Genomic DNA, 20,192 nt, shown 5'->3' on the forward strand with positions numbered 1-20,192 from the left:
AACGGTGAATAAACTCTGGGCAGCACCGGATGCAGCACCGGATGCAGCACCGGATGCAGCATGCACTGTTTGCACACCATCAGCAATACGCAGCTGCATGCAGCATTTCAACGTTAACCATTGCGTAGAACGCCTGCCGCTTTGAGCTCAAAAGAGTCATGAGAAGCCCTTCCTTCCTGCCTCTGACACAAAAGTGACCGAACGACGCGTCTCTGTCACAACAGGCCATAGCGTTGCTCATTAGCCTGCTTTCGTTGCAATATTCGACAGTTTTAGTATTGCGGAAATGGCACCACGCTAAACGCAAAAAATAGCGGGGTCAGACTGCGAATGCTCAGAACGCTATTTCAATTTTGCGCGTAGCGTGCGTCCCCTATTTGCCAAATATAGCGGAGACGCTAAACACTCGCCAAGTCTTTAGCATTGCAAACATGGCGGCACCCTCGGCCTGAGCGCTTGACATGCAGGCTCTTTTCCAAGGCTTCGAGTGGATCCACACGGCTAGTTTTATTGTCGAGTTTGCTGCTTCTACTACTCGCAGCTAGATGGCGCGGCGAAGTTTCGCGCTTAGCGGCGCATCGTTGTCATACGCTATACTCATAGAGTTTCATATTACTATAACTAGAGGGCAATGTGGCGCTGCGATCGTTCAACTATCATGGGAATGATGGGAAGTACAGGCTACGGATTGGTATTCTGTTGACTGGCGAACTAGTCTACAGGTATTTTTGTCAGTTTTGGTTTCGCTAGTTTTGTTCCAAGCGCAGTTGGTACAATCCACAGTGGGGCAGTGTGGCGCAAAACTCTCGAGCTCTCTGTATTTGTTTGGTCGCTCGAAGTAGCGATAAGGGTTCTTTATTCTATGGCGATAGCGTGCTGAGCTAGCGGCTGGAACGATGCTTGTGTCGCGGCGCGTTGACGAAGTCCTGACGAGAAAGCGACTGCTGACATGCTTGCATAAAGCTATTTTGTTTGCTACATAGTTGCTCTTCTACTGGCTTGACAATCAAATTTGATTGAGGGCTTCATTGCACATTACTCGTTTATGTGTTCATTGAAATGGTTGTTTCAGGACATTTGAGAACACAAACTTACTTGTGGTAGGAAAGGTTGCTGCTTCCTGGCTGTAGTCTGCTGTCGCAAAACGGGTAAGCGCAAAGCCACGACATAACAGTTGCTGGCGCGCACTTCAGAAGAAGCGGTACGTCAACATAAAATATAGTGAAGCATGCTCGTAAGAGGCCACAAGCGTCCAAGATAGCACTGCAGCAGATGTGTTTAAAAGTACTCGAAGACGTTCATCAATCGTGACAGCCGATGCAGCCTTTCAAAAGAGCGAGAGAGTTCGCAAGTGCGTCTGCGCAGACGCAAGTGCGTCTGCGAGAAAAATTCACTTTCCTCGCGTTCGCAGCGAGCAGGCATCGTAGCAGACGACACTTGTAACATTTCTCTCAAAGGCGCAACACTTTTCTCATAATACAAAATTTTTATTCCCACAAATATTTGATGAGTATTTTTTTTATATAAGCACATGCACGGTTGTTATTGCTGTTGTGAAAGTAAATAAAAAATTATTCAATGGCGCTAAATCAGGCAGAACGATGCATACCCTGGTGGTAAACCATGCTTCAATCTCGAAGTCATACAAACTTTATTCAATGTATTATGCATTATACAAAACACAACATAAATAAAATTAATTTTTGCACGAAAATGTTTTAATACAGCTTCGTTTACTGCGCCGCATGCAAACGCCACCAGTTTCAAGACAGAAGTCAATCCGAAGCCTGTACTTCCCATCGTTACCATGTAGGTTGAGGCAACGTTCAGGAGAACCCCCGTAGACACTAGCGCCACTTTTCCCTCTAGGTTTTTTATTTAGAAACTCTATGGCTATACTAAAACGCTATCGAACAGCGTTCCGCAATGATTTAGCGTGCGTAACACGCTAACGCTAACGCAAGCATTTTGCGCAATACTAAAGCTCTCTATTAACGGGACAGTAGAGATGACCCGGGTCGCTCAGGAGCGAGCCGGATCTTGTGAGCGGCTCTTTTTAAAGAGCGAGTGAGCGGTCGTTCAGTAAAAATGAGCGGCGGTTCCTTTGGAGAAAGGGAGCCGGTTCTCGCGTTCAGAAAGCCATGTCGACGCATTCCGTCAGAGCCGGGTCTTCTGCTGGGTGCGAGTTCCGCGCCACCTATTAGCGGTACGAGAAAGCAACTGCCCTCCCGCCCTTCCTCGCAAGAGTCGCCTTCTTCCCCTCGTCTTCGGCTGAAGAACGAAAGAACCGCCGCTCACTTACTGAACCACGGCTCTCTCGCTCTTCAAAAGAGCGGCTCAAAAGATCCGGCTCGCTCTTGAGCGCTCAGGAGCCAGCCGCTCTTTTCGCCACGCCTCCCTCGCTCTTCAAAAGATCCGGCTCGCTCCTGAGCGCTCAGGAACCAGCGGCTCTTTTCACCACGGCTCCCTCGCTCTTCAAAAGACCCGGCTCGCTCCTGAGCGCTCAGGAGCGGGCCGCCCTTTTTGCCTCGGCTCTCTCGCTCTTCAAGAGACCCGGCTCACTCCTGAGCGCTCAGGAGCGGGCCGCTCTTTTGAAGACCGAGGGAGCCGTCGTGGTTCAGTAAGTGAGCGGCGGTTCTTTCGGAGTGAGGAAGCCTGTTCTCTCTCCTTGAATGAGCCATGCCGAACCGTTCCTTCAGAGCTGGGACTTCTGCTGGGTTTCAATGTTTTTCGATTTCTGACCGACGAATGGTGGCCGGTGTGGGCCGACTCGCGCTACTGGTACTCGCTCGCAGTGTGTGGTGTGCGCAGCAGTCCCCTTGGTTTTTTGTGCGTCTTATGGCGTGGCACCCGATGCCACCGACCGGAGAAGTAGTCCTAATTGTCAAAGGATGATACCGTTCGTTGCCTGCTGCTGTTCGAACGATGTCGCACGACTCTCACCGATCGCACATCGTGCGCTGTCCAATAACACTTCGAAGATGATCTTCCGTGTCTTTAAAGCGCCCCTAAACCACCTCAGATACTTTTTGAACATTTCAAGCAAACGCGCATCGAGTTCAGAACGCTGTCGCGATCAACGATGCTAAGCGCTGCAGCGCTACGGGCCGCGGGAGCGCCACAAAGAAAAAAAAATATGCCGTTGTCCTCCCCTCGCCTTTCTGGTATCCCCAGCGGTCGTCACGATGTCAGCAGGGGGAATCTGGCGATGTGAACTGCGGAAACGATGTCCATTTGTTGAACAAGAACCTACGACTTCCGGTTAGTCTGCTAGCAGGTACGCGCGCTTTCTGCTCTTCCTCGTCGTGTTGCTCGTTTGTGCGCCCTTGCGAATCGGTCATTACAGCCCGCAACGCAAATGCCAAATCGCTCGTGTTCCAACACAGTCGTGCTTAGCGGTCTGATTAGCTGCGCGAACAGAGTGCGACAGTGTTGGCCTTTCCAGATGTGCGCGCAACACAGGGTCTATAGCGTTACGCTTCGCATAACACGGGCTGGCACCGCAGCAACAGGGGGTAGCCGAGAAGCGCTTAGTCCACGTTACCGGCGCGGTAACTCTTCGCACACCGTTTGCCATTCGCGACCCGCCGTTCGACAGCGGTTCTTGCTCGAGAACGGCGAGATTTCCTTGCCGTACGTAGAGAGGATGAGACCGGGACTCATTTGTGCGGCAGATTCACGGCCGCTGATCGCTCGACGGCGCCGATATCGTCGCTAGGACTTTTCTGGTTACCTTCAAAGCTAAAACGGACGGCGCTTTCAAATTAAATACCGACGCTCACAAGCCGCAATATTTTCTTATCGTTGTTATCGCTCTTCGCAATACTTGTACACAAAGAAGAAAAATACGCTGATATTAGTGGCGCCGTCGGCTGCGATGCGAGCACAGCCGAGCCCGTCGTCTCCCGGCTGCAGCTGATGTTTTCGTTGCCGGTGGCGGAGGCGCGCAGGTTCGCGGTCGTCCATTGGGCTATTGATGGTGCAGCTGGCGGGGCGCCGGCCGAACTGCCGTCTACTTTGGACACCTCTCGCGCGGCGGACGTTCTACGACACTGGCGGACGGTTCGCCGTCGGTATATGTGCCGCTATAGCATGGACGTGACCGGAAGTATGCAGTGTTTTGAAAAGCGTGTTGGCGATGACGTATGTCACATGACCTTTCGAGAAGCACCCGGCGAGGAGGGGAGACCAGCCGATGAGGAGAGGAGCGAAGGAAAGAGCGAAACGAGCGAGGGCCGTTTTTCGATCATCAAACGCGTGTAACTCCGCTATTACGGCACCATTTCGAAAAATTCTCGCGGCTACGTGTTCATTGTAGACTCGTGTACAACTGCAACACCACAACTAAATTTCGACCTCTGGGTGGTTTAGGGGCCCTTTAACGACAAGAGGTGAACGTACAGTTTACGTCCTGGTCTTCATTTGTGCTAATTAGTGTAGTCATGAAAATGTCGCCCATGACATCCACTTCAGTGCATTTTCTGAGCGTGTATCATTAGCACGTCAATAAAACGAGGCCAATGATCTGTTGTGTTCTAATGGAACTTCATTTCTCTCTTTTTTTTTGTCCTGGTGTATGATGGCATGATCGCCAGTATCGCGCGTGCACTCAAGAGAAAAAAAAAACGAAAAGTATGTGCGGCACTTTTGTGGATCTTTCGTATGATTTTTGTATTGTACTTCAAGAAATGATTTCTACATTCAATTTACATGGCGTTACAGCTTACTCATATTATAGTGAACGTACGTATGGGAATAAATGAATAAAGTTGAAGCATATTGTACAATCATTTTGTGTTCTTAGTTTGACAAAAGCTGATTTTAAAGTACCACAAAAACGGACAAGCTTCTGTAATGACGATGAAGTTACATTTTTTTTCTGAAGTACATAGCATTCTGCCTGTCACAGTATCATAAGCATTTTATCCCCAATATCAGAACAGAAAGCTTCATTACAACTAAAAATTCACGCTTTTAATATATGTAAAATATTATCTAAACATAGTGAAAATACCAATAACACGGTTATTAAATTATGCATATATCGTTTTTTTTTTCAAAGCCACATAACTATAGAATATGCATAACACAGGTTACACGTTTAAGTGAACCGGTGAGCCGTTCAAATGAACCGGTTCATTTCAGTGAGCTGAGCCGTTCCGAGCCGCTCACTGAAGTGAGCCGTTTTGCCCATCTCTACATCTCTACGCGACAGCGTTAAGGGCCCCGTGTCGCCGAAAATCCGGTGTCGGCGTCGGCGCCCGCGGCCGAGAAAACCATCCCCAACCTCGCAGGCCCTCCAAATATATTTAGTTATGCCACATCATTCTATCAATAATGTTGCTCATACCTTGTCTTGCATTCTTGGCAAAGCTATTCGTCGGAATTTTGAGAATGACTATCCACAAACAAATTTCATGAAACAAAACACCCACAGCGCATGCCTTCTATGTTAAATCTTCTCATACTGGAATATGAAAAGTACGAAACGAAAACGGAAACCTGAAAATTATGCAATTTTTTGGCGCGGCTGTGCAATATCTCCGGGTGGTGGTGGTGGTGAAAACATTTATTTTAGGAAAATACAAGAGTTGACCCCGAAAGGCGGGACACTTGTGCACTCCCTAGTGCACTCCCTAGTGAGGCATTCTATTGGAGATGGCCGCCGCTCGGGCACGCGCCACCAGGCTGCGCTGTGCACACAAGGAAGAGCAGCTGAGCAGGGTCTCCTCCCAAGCCTCTCGTGTGGGAACGGAAAAAGGGGGGAGAGAGGAAAAGAGAAACAGGGGCAAGCTGCAACCATGTGGTAGGTGTCGGCCATGACCCCCACAATGGCGACAGTGTCCACTTGTATTAGGCAGGAAATGGCGAGCCACGGCAGGACACAACAGGGTGTTGGTCTGTAAGCGGCGCAGGGTTCGCTCATCGGCCTTAGACAAACCCAGGACCGGGGCCGGAAAGGCCGACGACCATCGCAGTAATAGGCCAAGGTTTCTCGAAAAGATGTGAGGGACTAGGTTGCAGGATAAGGCAAGGAGAAGAAGAGATAACGGCCCGGGGAAGAAGCGCGCGGGCAGCCGCATCGGCGGCCTCGTTACCAGGAAAACCCTCGTGACCCGGGGACCAGACAAGTCAGACGGGGTGAGGTATGAAACGCCAGGAGGCGGCCCCGAGTAGGTGAGCCGCAAGGGGCGAGACGGAACCGCCAAGGTATCGGGAGCAGGCAGAGGGCGAGTCCAAGATGATGACCTTTGCGCTGGGGTGGGAGGCAGCCAAGGCAATGGCTACCTCCTCCGCTTAAGTTGAACTAGAGGCCCGAAAGGAGAGGCCATCAATCGTGTTTCCCTCGCGTATCACGGCAGTCGAAAAGTAGCCAGAGGGGGAAGGACCCGCGACATCCACATAGAAGACACCGGGGCGAAATCCGTGTTGGGATGTAAGGGCGCGGACAGCAGCAGCCCGACGACCAGGGTGGGAGACAGTATCCATATTACGAGGGAGAGGGGCAACCCAGAGTTTCTGGCGCCAAGAGTGGGGAATCCGATCGGGGGTCGCCGGAGGAAGAATAGGTTAAAGAGCAAGGCGCGCAAGCAGACGGCGCCCAGGAGACGTCTGAGACAGGCGACCAAGTTGGTTAACGAGGTGAGCCTCCCGAAGCTCCGAGTAGGAGTTGTGCACCCCCAAAGCCGCAAAACTACGGTTGCAAGTGGACACCGGGAGGTCCAGCGCACGCTTATGAAAAGACCGGATGAGGGCATCCAGCTGAGCCTCGTGGTGGCGCCCTAGACAGAGGTAGCAGGTCGCGTACATGATCCGACTGATGACGAAAGCTTGGTCCAAACGAAGGGCATCCCGCCCCCGCAGACCGCCACATTTCGTAGAGACCCGACGGTTCATGCGGCTCACCTGCTCCCCCGTACGGTGGAGGCGGGAGAGGGTAGAGCTGGGGGTTGAGAGAGGAAGAGATAAAAGGTCCCAGAACGCGGAGCTCGGGCACCATGGGGGTGGGACCCGAGGAAAAGGAGAGAAGGGGCGGAGGTAAAGAGAAAAGAGAAAGCAGAGCTGATTACTGCGGGGCGCACTCCAAGCCACAAGAAGTGCCGTAAGTGTCCACTATAGAAGCAGCCTGTTGAAGGTGCTGCTCGATTTGAGCGGGGTTGCCAGAATTACTCCAGCAGGTGATGTCATCGGCGTAAAATGCGTGTTGGATACCCTCCACCTGGGCGAGAAGAGCAAGAAGACGTAGCATGGCCAGATTAAAGAGAAGCGGAGAGAGAACCGCTCCCTGCCGTGTGCCTCGCGTGGCCATGGGGTACGGCCCGTGTTCAGGGTCACCGACGCGGATGAAGGCAGAGCGGTGAGAGAGGTACGCGCGGATGTATGCGAACGCTTTTTAGCCGCAATGTGTCGTGTTGAGATTCGCGAGGACACTACTATGTGTGACGTTGTCAAATGCGCCGCTCAGGTCGAGCGAAAGAATGGCTTTGTCTTGGCGCATAGTAGTAGGATCAATAATGTCGCGGTGAAACTGGAGGAGGACGTCCTGCGCGGACAGATGCAGGCGGAAGCCGGACATCGTGTCCGCGAAGGTCCCCATCCATTACAGGTAAGCGGAAAGGCGATCCCTAACCATCGCTTCCATTAGTTTCCCTGCACAAGAGGTGAGAGAAATGGGGCGGAGGGCCTCGATGTGAACGGGGTTGCCAGGTTTGGGTGTAGATGTAACGGGGGAGGTGTTCCATTCCATGGAGAGGAGGCACCCATCCCAGACAGAATTCAGGAGGTGAAGAAGGGACAGATAGGCCGAGTCGGGAAAGTTAGCCAGCCGGGTGACCGTGATGCCATCGCGACCCGGGGCGGTATCTCCGGGATCGCCCCGCGCAAGAGGCCGCGTTTCTACAAGAAAGCTCGCCTTCGTGCATAGCGTTCACCGCCAGTGTTTCCCGGTAACCATTATGGTTGCTTAAGCTGCAGTTGTCGGGAAGTGTGAGAAGCAGTCAGGAATCTCTGAATGCTATCGCGTTCCACTCTTGAAAGCGAAGCTTAAGTGTCCTTCCAAATTTTTATCACACTAGTGTAGCCACAGCGACCAGTGTCACCATGGTCTGTGACATTTTCCTTGGTGAGTACCGCAAGTGGTTCCATATTAGCGTCGTGCGACATCAGTGGCGTCCCGAAATCAGCGAGGTTCCATTTTCAACTGGGTAGCTTTCTTTGCCGCTTTCGCCCGTTTTCGTAGTTGATAAGTGATTGATGATTGGTGGTCGGTAATGGGGCTTGATGGCCGGGTGGTTGGACTCGGCAACACAAACTTTCGTTCACACGTGCGCTCGCTCGCTCGTTCTTTCGTTCGTCAGGTTACTCGCATACCTTGATAATTATCGTCGAATGTGCTTCGAATTTGCTGTGAGATAAGCCAGAGAATCCGAAAAAATTGGAATGCAGTCTTGTCGACTGCAATCGTAAGTTAAAAATTGTGGGGTTTTACGTGCCAAAAGCACTATCTGGTTATGAGGCATGCCGTAGTGGGGGACTCCGGATTAAATTGGACCACCTTGGGTTCTTTAACGTGTACCTAAATCTAAGTACGCGGGTGTTTTCTGCATTTAATTCGCCCCCATCGAAATGCGACCGCCGTGGCTGGGATTCGATGCCGTGACCTTGTGCTCAGCAGCCCAACACTATAACCACTGAGCATCCACGGTGGGTTGCAATTGCTAGTTCTGTCCAGAAGAACTGCATACAAACCTTGTTATTGAAGAGCCGCATCCGCCGCAGTGCGAGTTTCGATCAATTTCCAGATAACTGAATGCGTCTTCATCATTCTAACAACTGAATGAATGCAATGTTCTGAACCGACATTGCTGCTTTACCAGCACGTTTTCTGCAACGAAAGCGACTTTTAATGAACTTCGCTTCTCGTCGCCGAACCTATGGCACCAAAGGCTGTAATATTGTAACTTAGAATCCATTTCCATGAACGGACGCATTCCTGAATGGAAGATGCTAAAACGTAGGAGTGTCGCAATCAATGCTGAAGCGACCAAACAAACGCAACAAGTAAAAGCCTTCCTGTTTATATTCCGTACATGCAATTACTGGAGCGTTCTATCGTGTTGCCTCCAATGAAATGCGGCCGGCACGGTCGGGATTGACCGTGGCGTTCGCAAGGTTTAACTTCTTTTCGAGTCCAATGGCTCAAATTCTTTAGCGATTCAGATCTTCAGACGCATAGCATCCCATCAAGTAGTAGGCCCAGATGCCTAACCTCAATGAAATGAACCTGCCAAATCTTGCGCACTAAAGTTGCATTTTTGTACCTATAATAAACCAACCTGCTTCTTTTCCAGGATAGATACTTCGGCCTGGGAGATCACCACCATGCCAGGTCTTAGACCCTACCGGCAAGTCATCGACGGTGTGCGGAGGTGCCCACTGGTCATCCCAGCAGTATTTCGTAAAAGCCTCTCTTTCCGCACTTTCAAGGATGACGTCGTACCGAGCACATACCCTAAAAGTGGGTCCCATTGAATTTAGTACATAACGCAGTTAATCCTCATCGGAGGAAAACCCGTCAGTTAATTCAACGAGTTCACCCGCAACCATCAGTCACTCGGGTATGTGGACAGTGATGGCTGGGAGCCATCTCTACCCGTGAGACTGTTCATGACGCACCGGACACACATCCGCGAGACTATGAACAAGGATGCCAAGTACATCTACCTCGCTCGGAACCCATGGGACATCTGCATCTCACTGTTTTGCATGACCACAGACCTCAGCTGCTTCCAGCTCGAGGACGGCACATTGCAAGAGTTCTTCGAACCTTTCATCGAGGGAGACTTGGGGTACGGCAGCTACTTTGACCACGTGGCCTCAGCGTATGCCATCAAAGACGAACCAAACTTTTTCTTTGTGACTTACGAAGAGCTCAAGAAGGACATGAAAGGCGCAGTTTTGAGACTGGCTAGCTTTTTGGGTGAAACATACGAGAGGGCTCTGCTGCAAAACTCCCAAATGCTACAGAATATTCTTGAATGGTCCGAACCAGAACACATGAGGAAAGTCATCCTGGTTAATTTCTCAGGAAACACGGTTACGAGCAAGGAAGGCTATGGTGGAGACAGAGCAAAGTATGCGTTGGTAAAAAAGGCCAAAGTGGGAGGCTGGAAAGAATACTTCACTCCTGGGCTACTCGCCCGTTTCGAGCAGAAAAACAGGAAGAAGGGGACAAGGCATCTTTTTTGGAGGTGTGGGCAGACATTCGAAATGAAGCCTTCACGTTATCACGCGGGCCTTCGGAGTACCAAATATTTTCCGTACCTTAGTCCCTAGTTCTAATCATCTATTTCGAACCGGCCAGATCGGCGCTGGGGAGACACGCGCCGCAACAATCTCTTCGCCGCAACACTCCACGCAGACCAAGCGCAGGGTCGGGAAAAGTGGAGTCCGAGCACCAAAAGAGCCGACCCGCCAACAGAACGGAACTAAGACCAAAAATAAACAAGATATCCTCCATGTCTAAGTTGGTATCGCATCTCTTTCATCAGGGAATCCAGGCCAGAGTTAGTCAATGCGTTTCTTTGAATGGCATCCTTGTAAAGTAAGAGCGACGACTTTACTTCGTGGTGCCGCAGTTTTGATCTGGATTTGCAGTTCACTTTCTCATTGAAGCCAATGCCGAAAGAAAAATCGAAATACTACATCCTATTTCCATGGCGCCTAAATGATCGCAGTGTCACTTTTCTCTAGAGTAATTTTAGTGAGAAACTCGATAACTTGGCGCCTGAGTGGAGTCTGATTCCGATTAGATGGGCGCTCATTTGACGTGCGGTGACGTAAAGATAATGTCACTCGTGGTTTGCCTGAGCATCGGAGCGGCTACGAAGTCCTGACGGTTCAGTGGCAATTCGATAAGAGCATGCCTGGAATACCTTCCCTTTAGTGAAAGAAATACCAAGACTGTAATATGCATTCCTGTACAGGAATAGCGTTCGTCACTGCGAACGGAGCACTTGGGTGCGAGCGTTATACAGGTAATGGCACAATAAGTGAAGATGGTTTGCGTTAGCGTTGGAGATGCAGAACTCACTACTTGTAGCGGAAATACCGTCTGCATGTTATAATAAAATTATAAGTGGTGTGTATCACCTCATCTGTGATGGCAGCCGTCGTTTTACGCTCTACGTGAGACTACCGCGGCGGGGTACGCACGGGGTTATCATTTTTACATTTAAAGAACTTTTTTTTTCCATTTCGTGTGGCAGTAAGCTTAATTCTAGTCCTTCAGTGGAATTATTCAATGAAAAAGACATAACTTTCACGAGAAATTGAAAAACATTATAAATTCATTCAGGAAAATTTCTTACTTAACTTTAGCTGGTGTAACTGCTGTGGCTAAAATTGTAGCTGGTGAATTAGCAAGGTATGTCCACTTAGCACGAATTTGAAGGATGACATTGGTTGCGAGATACGCGCCATAAAACTAACGGTAAAAATGCACTGTTTTTACATCGGAGCTGTTAGAACCTCGCCATAATGATCATTCCGTCATCCGCCGCTTCGCCGAGCTGTGGGAGAGTGAAAGCAGAGTATAAAATTTACACCATCTTCCCGTAGGGGAACCCTGAGTAGTATGCGAAGCAGCCATGGGGTCGACTCAATGTAGTTTTATCAGCTGTATAAACTTGGACATGCAGCAGCGCCAGCAACGCGCAGAACTGTTGTAGACGCCGTCGGCGTTTTGCCCGCGTTCGCACCGAACGCGCGCGGCGTTGGTGACTCTTGCTGGTGCCTCTGGGCAACACCACCTAGAACTCTAGTTCTAGGTGGTGTTGCTCTGGGGCACCTACCATCGCGCCTCTAATCTAAGCTGCTTCGCATTATCGCGCGCGGAGGCGCAGGTGTTCCCATTCGTTGCGCAATCCGGAGAGGAGAGGAGCGTCGCAGAGGAGAGGAGGAGCAGAGGAGAGGAGATGAGACAAGGAGAGGAGAGGAGGGGGAGGAGGATGCGCATGCGCAGTAGGGGTGTGGACGCACGGCGGATGGATGGATGGAGGGAGGTAGGGAGGGAGGGAGTGACATAGCCCCGAGCATAAGATGCTTCGCATCTAAAAGTAGCATCGCGCAGTATAGCAGACGCGAGCTCCAGAGGACGAGCGAGGCAGGTGGTAGTGGGACGCGTAGAGCTGCTGCCGATGCCGACCGGGTTTTCCCGCGCTAGCGCCGAACGCGCACGGTGTCCGTGACTGCAGTCGATGCCTCTGGCGGCGGCTCGGCAGGTTTCGACCAGAGAACTGGACACTCGTCGGTTCCGAAAGACTGAAGCGAGATATTTCTAATCTTAGCATTCTCAATCTTCGCGGGCGTGTAAAAAATTATGCGGGGCTCTGTGTCACAGCTGTCATCTGTTCGTCGTTGGCGCGAAGTCAATCTACGGGGTATACAAGCTGGTTGGTCGTTCCGTACTCAAGCGAACGCAGTGAAAAGAGTCCGAGTCGGGAGTAAACAAAGAACAAGATATTTATCGGCTGATAAATATACACAAATTATTAAAGTAAAATCAAAGACACAAGACAGACTAGCACACCTGAACTTAATATAACACAATGATGAAGATATAACCACATAACGCCAACAGACAACGAAGCGAACGAAAGCATCTGGGAAATTAAGTGTGGTTGAAATTGGAATGTAGAATATAATGAGGAAACGTTGTCTGTTGGCGTTATGTGGTTATGACTAATAAAATCGAGCCCCTCGGTTCCCATTCTTCTTTCGTACAATGATGAAGACAAATAACTACGAGCAATTAACAGTAGATATACAAATGAAACTGGGCGCGGATCAAATATACAAGAATACACTTAACAGTAATTGACTAAAGCAAAGTTCAAATGAAAACAAAGTTCAAAAGAAACAAACAATGTCATACGCGTGGCCGGGCAGCAGCAGCAATTCGATAACCATGTAGTCGGCGCGCAGAGCTTTCCCGAAAAATGCTGACGGGCCGATCTCTTTGAGGATCTTTCCCGGGAGTCTAGATTTGACGTCTTCTCTCAAGCAGGTTGAGCTAACTTGAGGCTAACTACCGTGAGCTTCGTTGCAGACGTTGGTTTGTCGTCTCGTACGTCAGCTAGTTCCTCGGAGTTCCGACGTGGCCAGGCGGCCCAGGCGATACTGGACTGCACTAGTCCCCTGACGGCTTCTCAGCAGCGCCTAGGTTCAGCTTCTAGACTAAATAGCAGGGCCCAAAACCTGAGCCTAAATAGCCTCTCCTTTCCCTAGTTCCCTATGTAGGGGAACTGCCGGTATGCAGAGTTCACCTAATTAATTCATTAATCCTCCCAAAGGTCTTATTCACGCCCCTTTCACCATGGACGAGGGCCGGTAGATTCCCCTCTCTCCAATGTCGAGCCACGGCATTGCACCACACTGACGCACACCTCTGGGTCCGTTAATCGGCGTGTGGATGTCTCGAAACGAGATGCCACCCCGTGGGGCCAGGACGTTTTTGACGCCCGTTAATCGGCGTGTCCCCTTCTCGAAATTATACGCAGCACAGTGAAGACACGACGTTTTCTTGGCGGCCGCTAATCGGCGTGTCGATGTTTCGAGAGACTATATGCTGCCCCGTGAAGACACGACGTTCTTTGCGGCCGTTAATGGGCATCAAAACCCCTCGAAACTCTCGAAAATATGCGTGACACTTTGGTATTGCAAACCCCAGAGACCAGCGGAGATGGGGGAAGCCCAGCAAAAATTAGATTAAGTGTGTGGTTCGCCACTACATTAGTAGGCTTTCCCTACACTGTAAAAAGCATATCTCGAGTTTATGGCAAAATCTGCTGGTAAATTGTGACCGAACACTTTTCCGTAACTAAAGAACGGTCATTTCCGTAGAACGTACAGCCGTACAATAGAGGCCGTAATACAATATAGGAGTGCTTTCGTACTTGGAAAACGGAGGGCTCTGTGTGCCGAATCTGTACTATATGGTTCAACCGTAAAAATAAAGGTGTTTTCCGTATTCAGAAAACGGAAGACTCTGTATGCTGAATCTGTACTATACGGTCCAACCGTTGAAGTACAGGTTTTTCCCGTATTACGCTTTACAGGGCCCATTCATTGTTTGAAGAATTCAATATCAAGGTCAGAAGTGCCCAGGACACGCGAGCGCCAACCGAATTTTATTGCTGCACTATCTGCCGGCATCAGCCACGAGAATATCTGCATTCGGAAATATTTCTTGGGTCTTGAACGCAGATGATAGCGTGGCGGAACCCGGCTGATGGCGCAGCAATGAAATTCGGTTGACACTTGCGCGTCCTGGGCACTTTTGTCCCTGATAGTATTTAAAGTAAATGTCATGAAGGCAGCTGAAAGCAGCGGGTTGCTGTTGAGAAAATTGTCTTGCCAACACAACGACATATATCTGAAATGATAAACACTTTTCACTTTTTGATATGAATCAATTGCCTAAAATATATACAAATGGGTGCAAAATTTCAGTTGTCAAGTTCTTTATAACACAGAAACAATTTTGTTTTGTTCAACCACTCGTCTTGTTCTTTTTCCAGGTGAGCGTTGTTCTTGGCACCACATGCCTTGCAAGGATAAACTTGCTACTGTTAGGAGAAACAAATAGCATTGGTAAATTTCCATCCTAATAAAGTGACAAAAATGGATAATCACAGAGTACAACAAAGCGGTAACTTGTGCTAGAAAAACATGAACATGGATCAGCATTGTTGGAAAAAGGGATGCTGCTGCAGCCGACATTGCGACAAAGGCCACTTGTCATCAGCGTAGCAAGTGTTTTCCTTGGCATCATTTTTGTGTATGCAGAGCTTCCTTACCCCTACCCTCATTTGGGGAGATACTGGAGTAGGTCAGGAGAAGCCGAAGTGTTAAAATAAAGTTGGGATGGCAGTGTTTAGCAGTGGTTGTGATGGAGCGGGTAGGGGCAATGCTGTCTGTTCTTTCAAGGAGTAGGGGTCACCAGAACAGAAAAGGGTCTACACATGTCAGCAAGAATACAATCTAGTAGACCTAGCTTACCTCGAAATGAAAATATGAATTAAAATAAACTGTTTGGACATTTGAAAAACAAGCAATGAAGAATTAAGAAAAATAAACTTTGTATTAAGATGTGTTTCGTTAAGATCAGTAGAAATGAAAAGAAAAGGCAGATTATGAACCACATGTTTCGAAAGACGAAGAAAAAAAAACAAGAAATTGACTAAATAAAATAAATAATGACATCAAAATTAAACTTGGTAGGACAATGAAATAACACAGAACAGGCTGTGAAAAAGAATGGAGCGGACGGTATAACCAGGCGCAATTCTTAAAGCCGACAGCTGGGCTAGTTGGAAAATGAACATTTCGTGCATTTCTAGTGCACGAATAGAGCAACTAGGAAACTAGACTAGGAAATAGAGCAAGACGAGTGGTTGAACAAAATAAAATTGTTTCTGTATTCTGAAGAACTTGACAACTGAATTTTTTGCACCTATCTGTATATATTATAGGCAATTCATTCATATCACAAAGTGAATAGTGTATTACCTTTTCTGCTGTGTCGTTGTGCTGGCAAGGCAATTTTCTTAATAGCAACCTGCTGCTTTCAGCTGCTTTCACGACGTTTGCTTTAAATACTATCAAGGACAAAAGTGCCCAGGAGGCACAAGTGTCAACCGGATTAGGGAGCCTACATGCAAGCGCTGTTTAAAACAGCGCTTGCATGTAGGCTCCCTAAACCGGATTGCATCGCTGCGCCATCAGCCGGGTTCATCATCATCATCAGCCATCAGCTGCGTTCAAGACCTTAGGAAAAACCTTACGAACGCAGGTATTAGCGTGGCTGGTGTCGGCAGATAGTGCAGCAATAAAATTCGGTAGACATTCGCGTTTCCTAGGCACTTCTGAACCCGATATGAAATCCTTCAAACAATGAATGTGCTCTGTAAAGCGTAATACGGGAAACACCTGTGCTTTAACGGTTGGACCGTATAGTACAGATTCAGCATACAGAGTCTTCCGTTTTCTGAATGCGGAAAGCACCTCTATTTTAACGGTTCAGGCATATACTACAGATTTGGCACACGGAGCCCTCCGTTTTCCAAATACGAAAGCACTCGTATTTTGTATTACGGCCTCTATTGTACCGCTGTCCGTTCTACGGAAATGACAGTTCTCTGCTTAGGGAAAAGTGTTCAGTCACAATTTACCAGAAGATTTTGCCGTTGACTAGATATATATTTTTTACAGTGTGGGGAAAGCCTACTAATATAGTGGTGAACCACACAGTTTGTCTAATTGTCATTTTGTCTAACCACAGTTTGGCTGGGCTTCCCCCATCTCCGATTGTCGCTGGTGTTTGCGATACCAGAGCCCCGCATAATTGTTTGACATGCCCGTGAAGATTGAGAATGCTAAGATTAGCAATAAGCGATGAGTGTCCACTTCTCTGGTCGAAACCTGCCGAGCCGCCGCCAGAAGCATCGGCTGCAGTCACGGACACCGGGCGCGTTCGGCGCGAACGCGGGGTAACCTGGTCGGTGTCGGCAGCGGCTCTACGCGTCCCACTACCACCTGCCTCACTCGTCCTTTCTACCTCGCGTCTGCTATACCGCACGATGCTACTTTTAAAGACGATAGTCTTTCTCGGGGAACCTAAACTGCTGAAAATATGGTCTGTCTGTCTGTCTGTCTGTCTGTCTGTCTGTCTGTCACCCGATTCAGCCACCCGGCCAAAGTTGGACCACTTGCTTACCGCCCACACTACTTAAACTGGTACGGCTGTTCATACTTGTGAACTTTATCGATCACAAAGTAAATATTACGCATATCTGAGGCGCAGCATCACTAGGTAAGTATTAGGAGGTGTGTTCCTTTAATAGAAAATACATAGATACGTAACTCTAAAGACCCTAGTTTCTTAAGCTGCGCTGAAAATGCCATGCTATGCGCGCCGACGAACGACGTTCCCCGACTTCGCGCCGACGAGCGCCCTCTGCCATGGAGGAAGGAAACCCTCTGCACAAGCTCATATTTCCCGATGTATTGCCAGATGGCGTCCATGTCTCACGCAGCGCCTCCTCAATTTTATCAATGCCAGCCAGATGCGGCCGATTCAACATAAAGGAAGCGCTGTCTGAGGCAGGGCAAAACATAAATGGCCGCTTGATGAAATAATGCGGTAAAATGAAATCTGTTCAAACAAACCTTCATGCCAGGACGGAAATGGTACGAGAACAGCATCACGGGTGGCCGCGGATCAGACCAGCACTCATGTAGTACGGCCGGCAGAAGACTATCGTCTTTCGACGACATTTGCAGCGAAGCACGCAGATGCGCGGCAAATTTTTATACTCTGCTTTCACTCTCCCCCAGCTCGGCGAAGCGGCGAACGACGGAATGATCATTATAGCGAGGTTCTAAGGGCCCATACACACTTGCGAGTAGGCGAGGTCGCGCGACCAATTGCGACTGACGACCAGAAAACTACTCAAGACGAACGATGTTCACACTTACAAATGCGACCGACGAGTCGCTAAACCGAAATGTATCACGATATGCCGTTCACGTCTGCTTGAAATGTCATCGCCGCGTAAAATAAGCGTCTGCGTATACGGACGTCCTGTTCCTTCGCATCTGATTGGTTCAGCTGTTCTGCGGCTGCGGTCGCGCGATTGAAAAATTGAGCAGTGAGCGACTGGCCCGAAACGGTCGCATTTCGAGAAAAGTGACTATTTGCGACTACTTGCGACTCGGTCGCATTGCAACCAACTTGGTCGCGCGACCTCAACTAGTCGCAAGTGTGAATGGGCCCTAACAGCTCCGCTGTAAAGAAAGTGAGACACCAGTGCAATTTTACCGTTAGTTTGATGGCGCGTATCTCGCAACCCATGTCATCCATCAAATTCATGCTAAGTGGACATACCTTGCCAATTCACCAGCTGCAATTTAAGCCACAGCAGCTACACCAGCTAAAGTTAAGTAAGGAATTTTCGTCAATGAATTGATCATGTGTTTCAATTTCTCGTGCAAATAATGTCCTCTTCATTGAATAATTCAACTCAAGGGCTACAATTAAGCTTACTGTCACAGTAAATGAAAAAAAAAGTTCTGTAAAATGTAAAAATGACCACCCCGTGCGTACCCCGCTGCGGTAGTCTCACGTGGAGCATAAAACGACGGCTTCCATCACGGATGAGGTGATACACACGACTTATAATTTTATATAGCATGCAGACGATATTTGCGCTACAAGTAGTGAGTTCTGCCTCTCCAACGCTAACGCATAACATCTTCACTTATTGTGCCATTACCTGTATAACGCTCGCACCCAAGTGCTGCGTTCGGAGTGACGAACGCTATTCCTGTACAGGAATCGATATTAATGTTTTGGTATTTCTTTCACTAAAGGGAAGGTATTCCAGGCCTGCTCTTATCGAATTGCCACTGAACTGTCAGGACTTCGTAGCCGCTCCGATGCTGCGACAAACCGCGAGTGACATTATGTTTACGTCACCGCAAGTCAAATGAGCGCCCATCTAATCGGAATCAGACTCCACTCAGGCGCCAAGTCATCGAGTTTCTCACTAAAATTATTCTAGAGAAAAGTCATGGAAATAGGAGGTAGTATTTAGATTTTTCTTTCGGCATGGCTTCAATGAGAAAGTGAACTGCAGATCCAGATGAAATCTGCGGCACCACGAAGTAAAGTCGTCGCTCTTACTTTACAAGGATGCCCTTCAAAGAAACGCATTGATTGACTCTGGCCTGGATTCCCTGATGAAGGAGATGCGATACCAACTTACACATGGAGGATATCTTGTTTATTTTTGGTCTTAGTTCCGTTCTGAGGGCGGGTCGGCTGTTTTGGTGCTCGGACTCCACTTTTCCCGACCCTGCGCTTGGTCTGCGTGGAGTGTTGCGGCGAAGGGATTGTTGCGCCGCGTGTCTCCCCAGCGCCGATCCGGCCGGTTCGAAATAGATGGTTAGAACTAGGGACTAAGGTACGGAAAATTTTTGGTACTCCGAAGGCCTGCGTGATAACGTGAAGGCTTCATTTCGAATGTCTGCCCACACCTCCACAAAAGATGCCTTGTCCCCTTCTTCCTGTATTTTCTTCTCGAAACGGGCGAGCAGGTCAGGAGTGAAGTATTCTTTCCAGCCTCCCACTTTGGCCTTTTTTACCAACGCGTACTTTGCTCTGTCTCCACCATAGCCTTCCTTGCTTGTAACCGTGTTTCCTGAGAAATTAATCAGGATGACTTTCCTCATGTGTTCTGGTTCGGACAATTCAAGAATATTCTGTAGCATTTGCGAGTTTTGGAGCAGAGCCCTCTCATATGTTTCACCCAGAAAGCTAGCCAGTCTCAAAACTGTGCCTTTAATGTCCTTCTTGAGCTCTTCGTAAGTCACGAAGAAAAAGTTTGGTTCTTCTTTGATGGCATACGCTGAGGCCACGTGGTCAAAGTAGCTGCCATACCCCAAGTCTCCCTCGATGAAAGGTTCGAAGAACTCTTCGAATGTGCCGTCCTCGAACTGGAAGCAACTGAGGTCTGTGGTCATGCGAAACTGCGAGACGCAGACGTCCCATGGGTTCCGAGCGAGGTAGATGTACTTGGCCTCCTTGTTCATAGTCTCACGGCTGTGTGGCTGGTGCGTCATGAACAGTCTCATAGGTAGAGGTGACTCCCAGCCATCAGTCTCCACATACCCGAGTGACTGACGGTTGCGGGTGAACTCGTCGAAGGAATTGATGGGTTTTCCTCCGTTGAGGATTAACTGCGTTATGTACTGAATCCAATGGGACCCACTTTTAGGGTATGTGCTCTGTACGACGTCACCCTTGGAAGCGCGGAAAGAGAGGCTTTTACGAAACACTGCTGGAACGACCACTGGGCACCTCGGCACACCGTCGATGAATTGCCGGTAGGGCCTACGACCTGGCATCGCTGTATCTCCCATGCGCAAGGCGTGTATCCTGAAAAAGAACCAGAGTAATTTAAATCGATACAGAAAATGCAGCTTTTTTGCCAAAGACTGGGCAGTTTCATTTTGTTGAAGGCAGGCATCTGGGTATAGTACTTGTCGGTATGTGTTTCAAGCCATAAAGTTCTAGAGAAAAATTTTGGGCACTGAACTGGAAAAAAAGTTAGCCTTAACACGTATTTAAA

At 48.9% G+C, this 20,192-nt stretch overlaps 2 protein-coding genes across 2 annotated transcripts in view; one reads left to right on the plus strand and one right to left on the minus strand.

Annotated features, from left to right (window-relative positions):
- Positions 1-14,583, plus strand: part of LOC119444615 (sulfotransferase 2A1) — a 14,862-nt gene extending 279 nt beyond the window's left edge. The window contains exons 2-3 of the mRNA XM_037708986.1: positions 9,610-10,133; positions 14,580-14,583. Of these exons, the coding sequence (XP_037564914.1) occupies positions 9,610-10,133; positions 14,580-14,583 (528 nt within the window). The remainder of the gene's footprint in view (positions 1-9,609; positions 10,134-14,579) is intronic.
- Positions 14,584-19,020: 4,437 nt separating this feature from the next.
- On the minus strand, positions 19,021-19,968 carry LOC119444616 (sulfotransferase 2A1). Its single transcript, XM_037708987.1, has one exon. The coding sequence runs from the start codon at positions 19,966-19,968 to the stop codon at positions 19,021-19,023; it is 948 nt and encodes a 315-aa protein (XP_037564915.1).
- Positions 19,969-20,192: the final 224 nt, after the last annotated feature.

The sequence above is a fragment of the Dermacentor silvarum genome, chromosome 3 (genome assembly GCF_013339745.2).
Source record: "Dermacentor silvarum isolate Dsil-2018 chromosome 3, BIME_Dsil_1.4, whole genome shotgun sequence".
Classification (NCBI taxonomy): domain Eukaryota; kingdom Metazoa; phylum Arthropoda; class Arachnida; order Ixodida; family Ixodidae; genus Dermacentor; species Dermacentor silvarum.

What these genes read in the sequence shown, in the direction of transcription:
- LOC119444616 (XM_037708987.1), bottom strand. Translation starts at nt 19,968, where the DNA reads ATGCCAGGTCGTAGGCCCTACCGGCAATTCATCGACGGTGTGCCGAGG.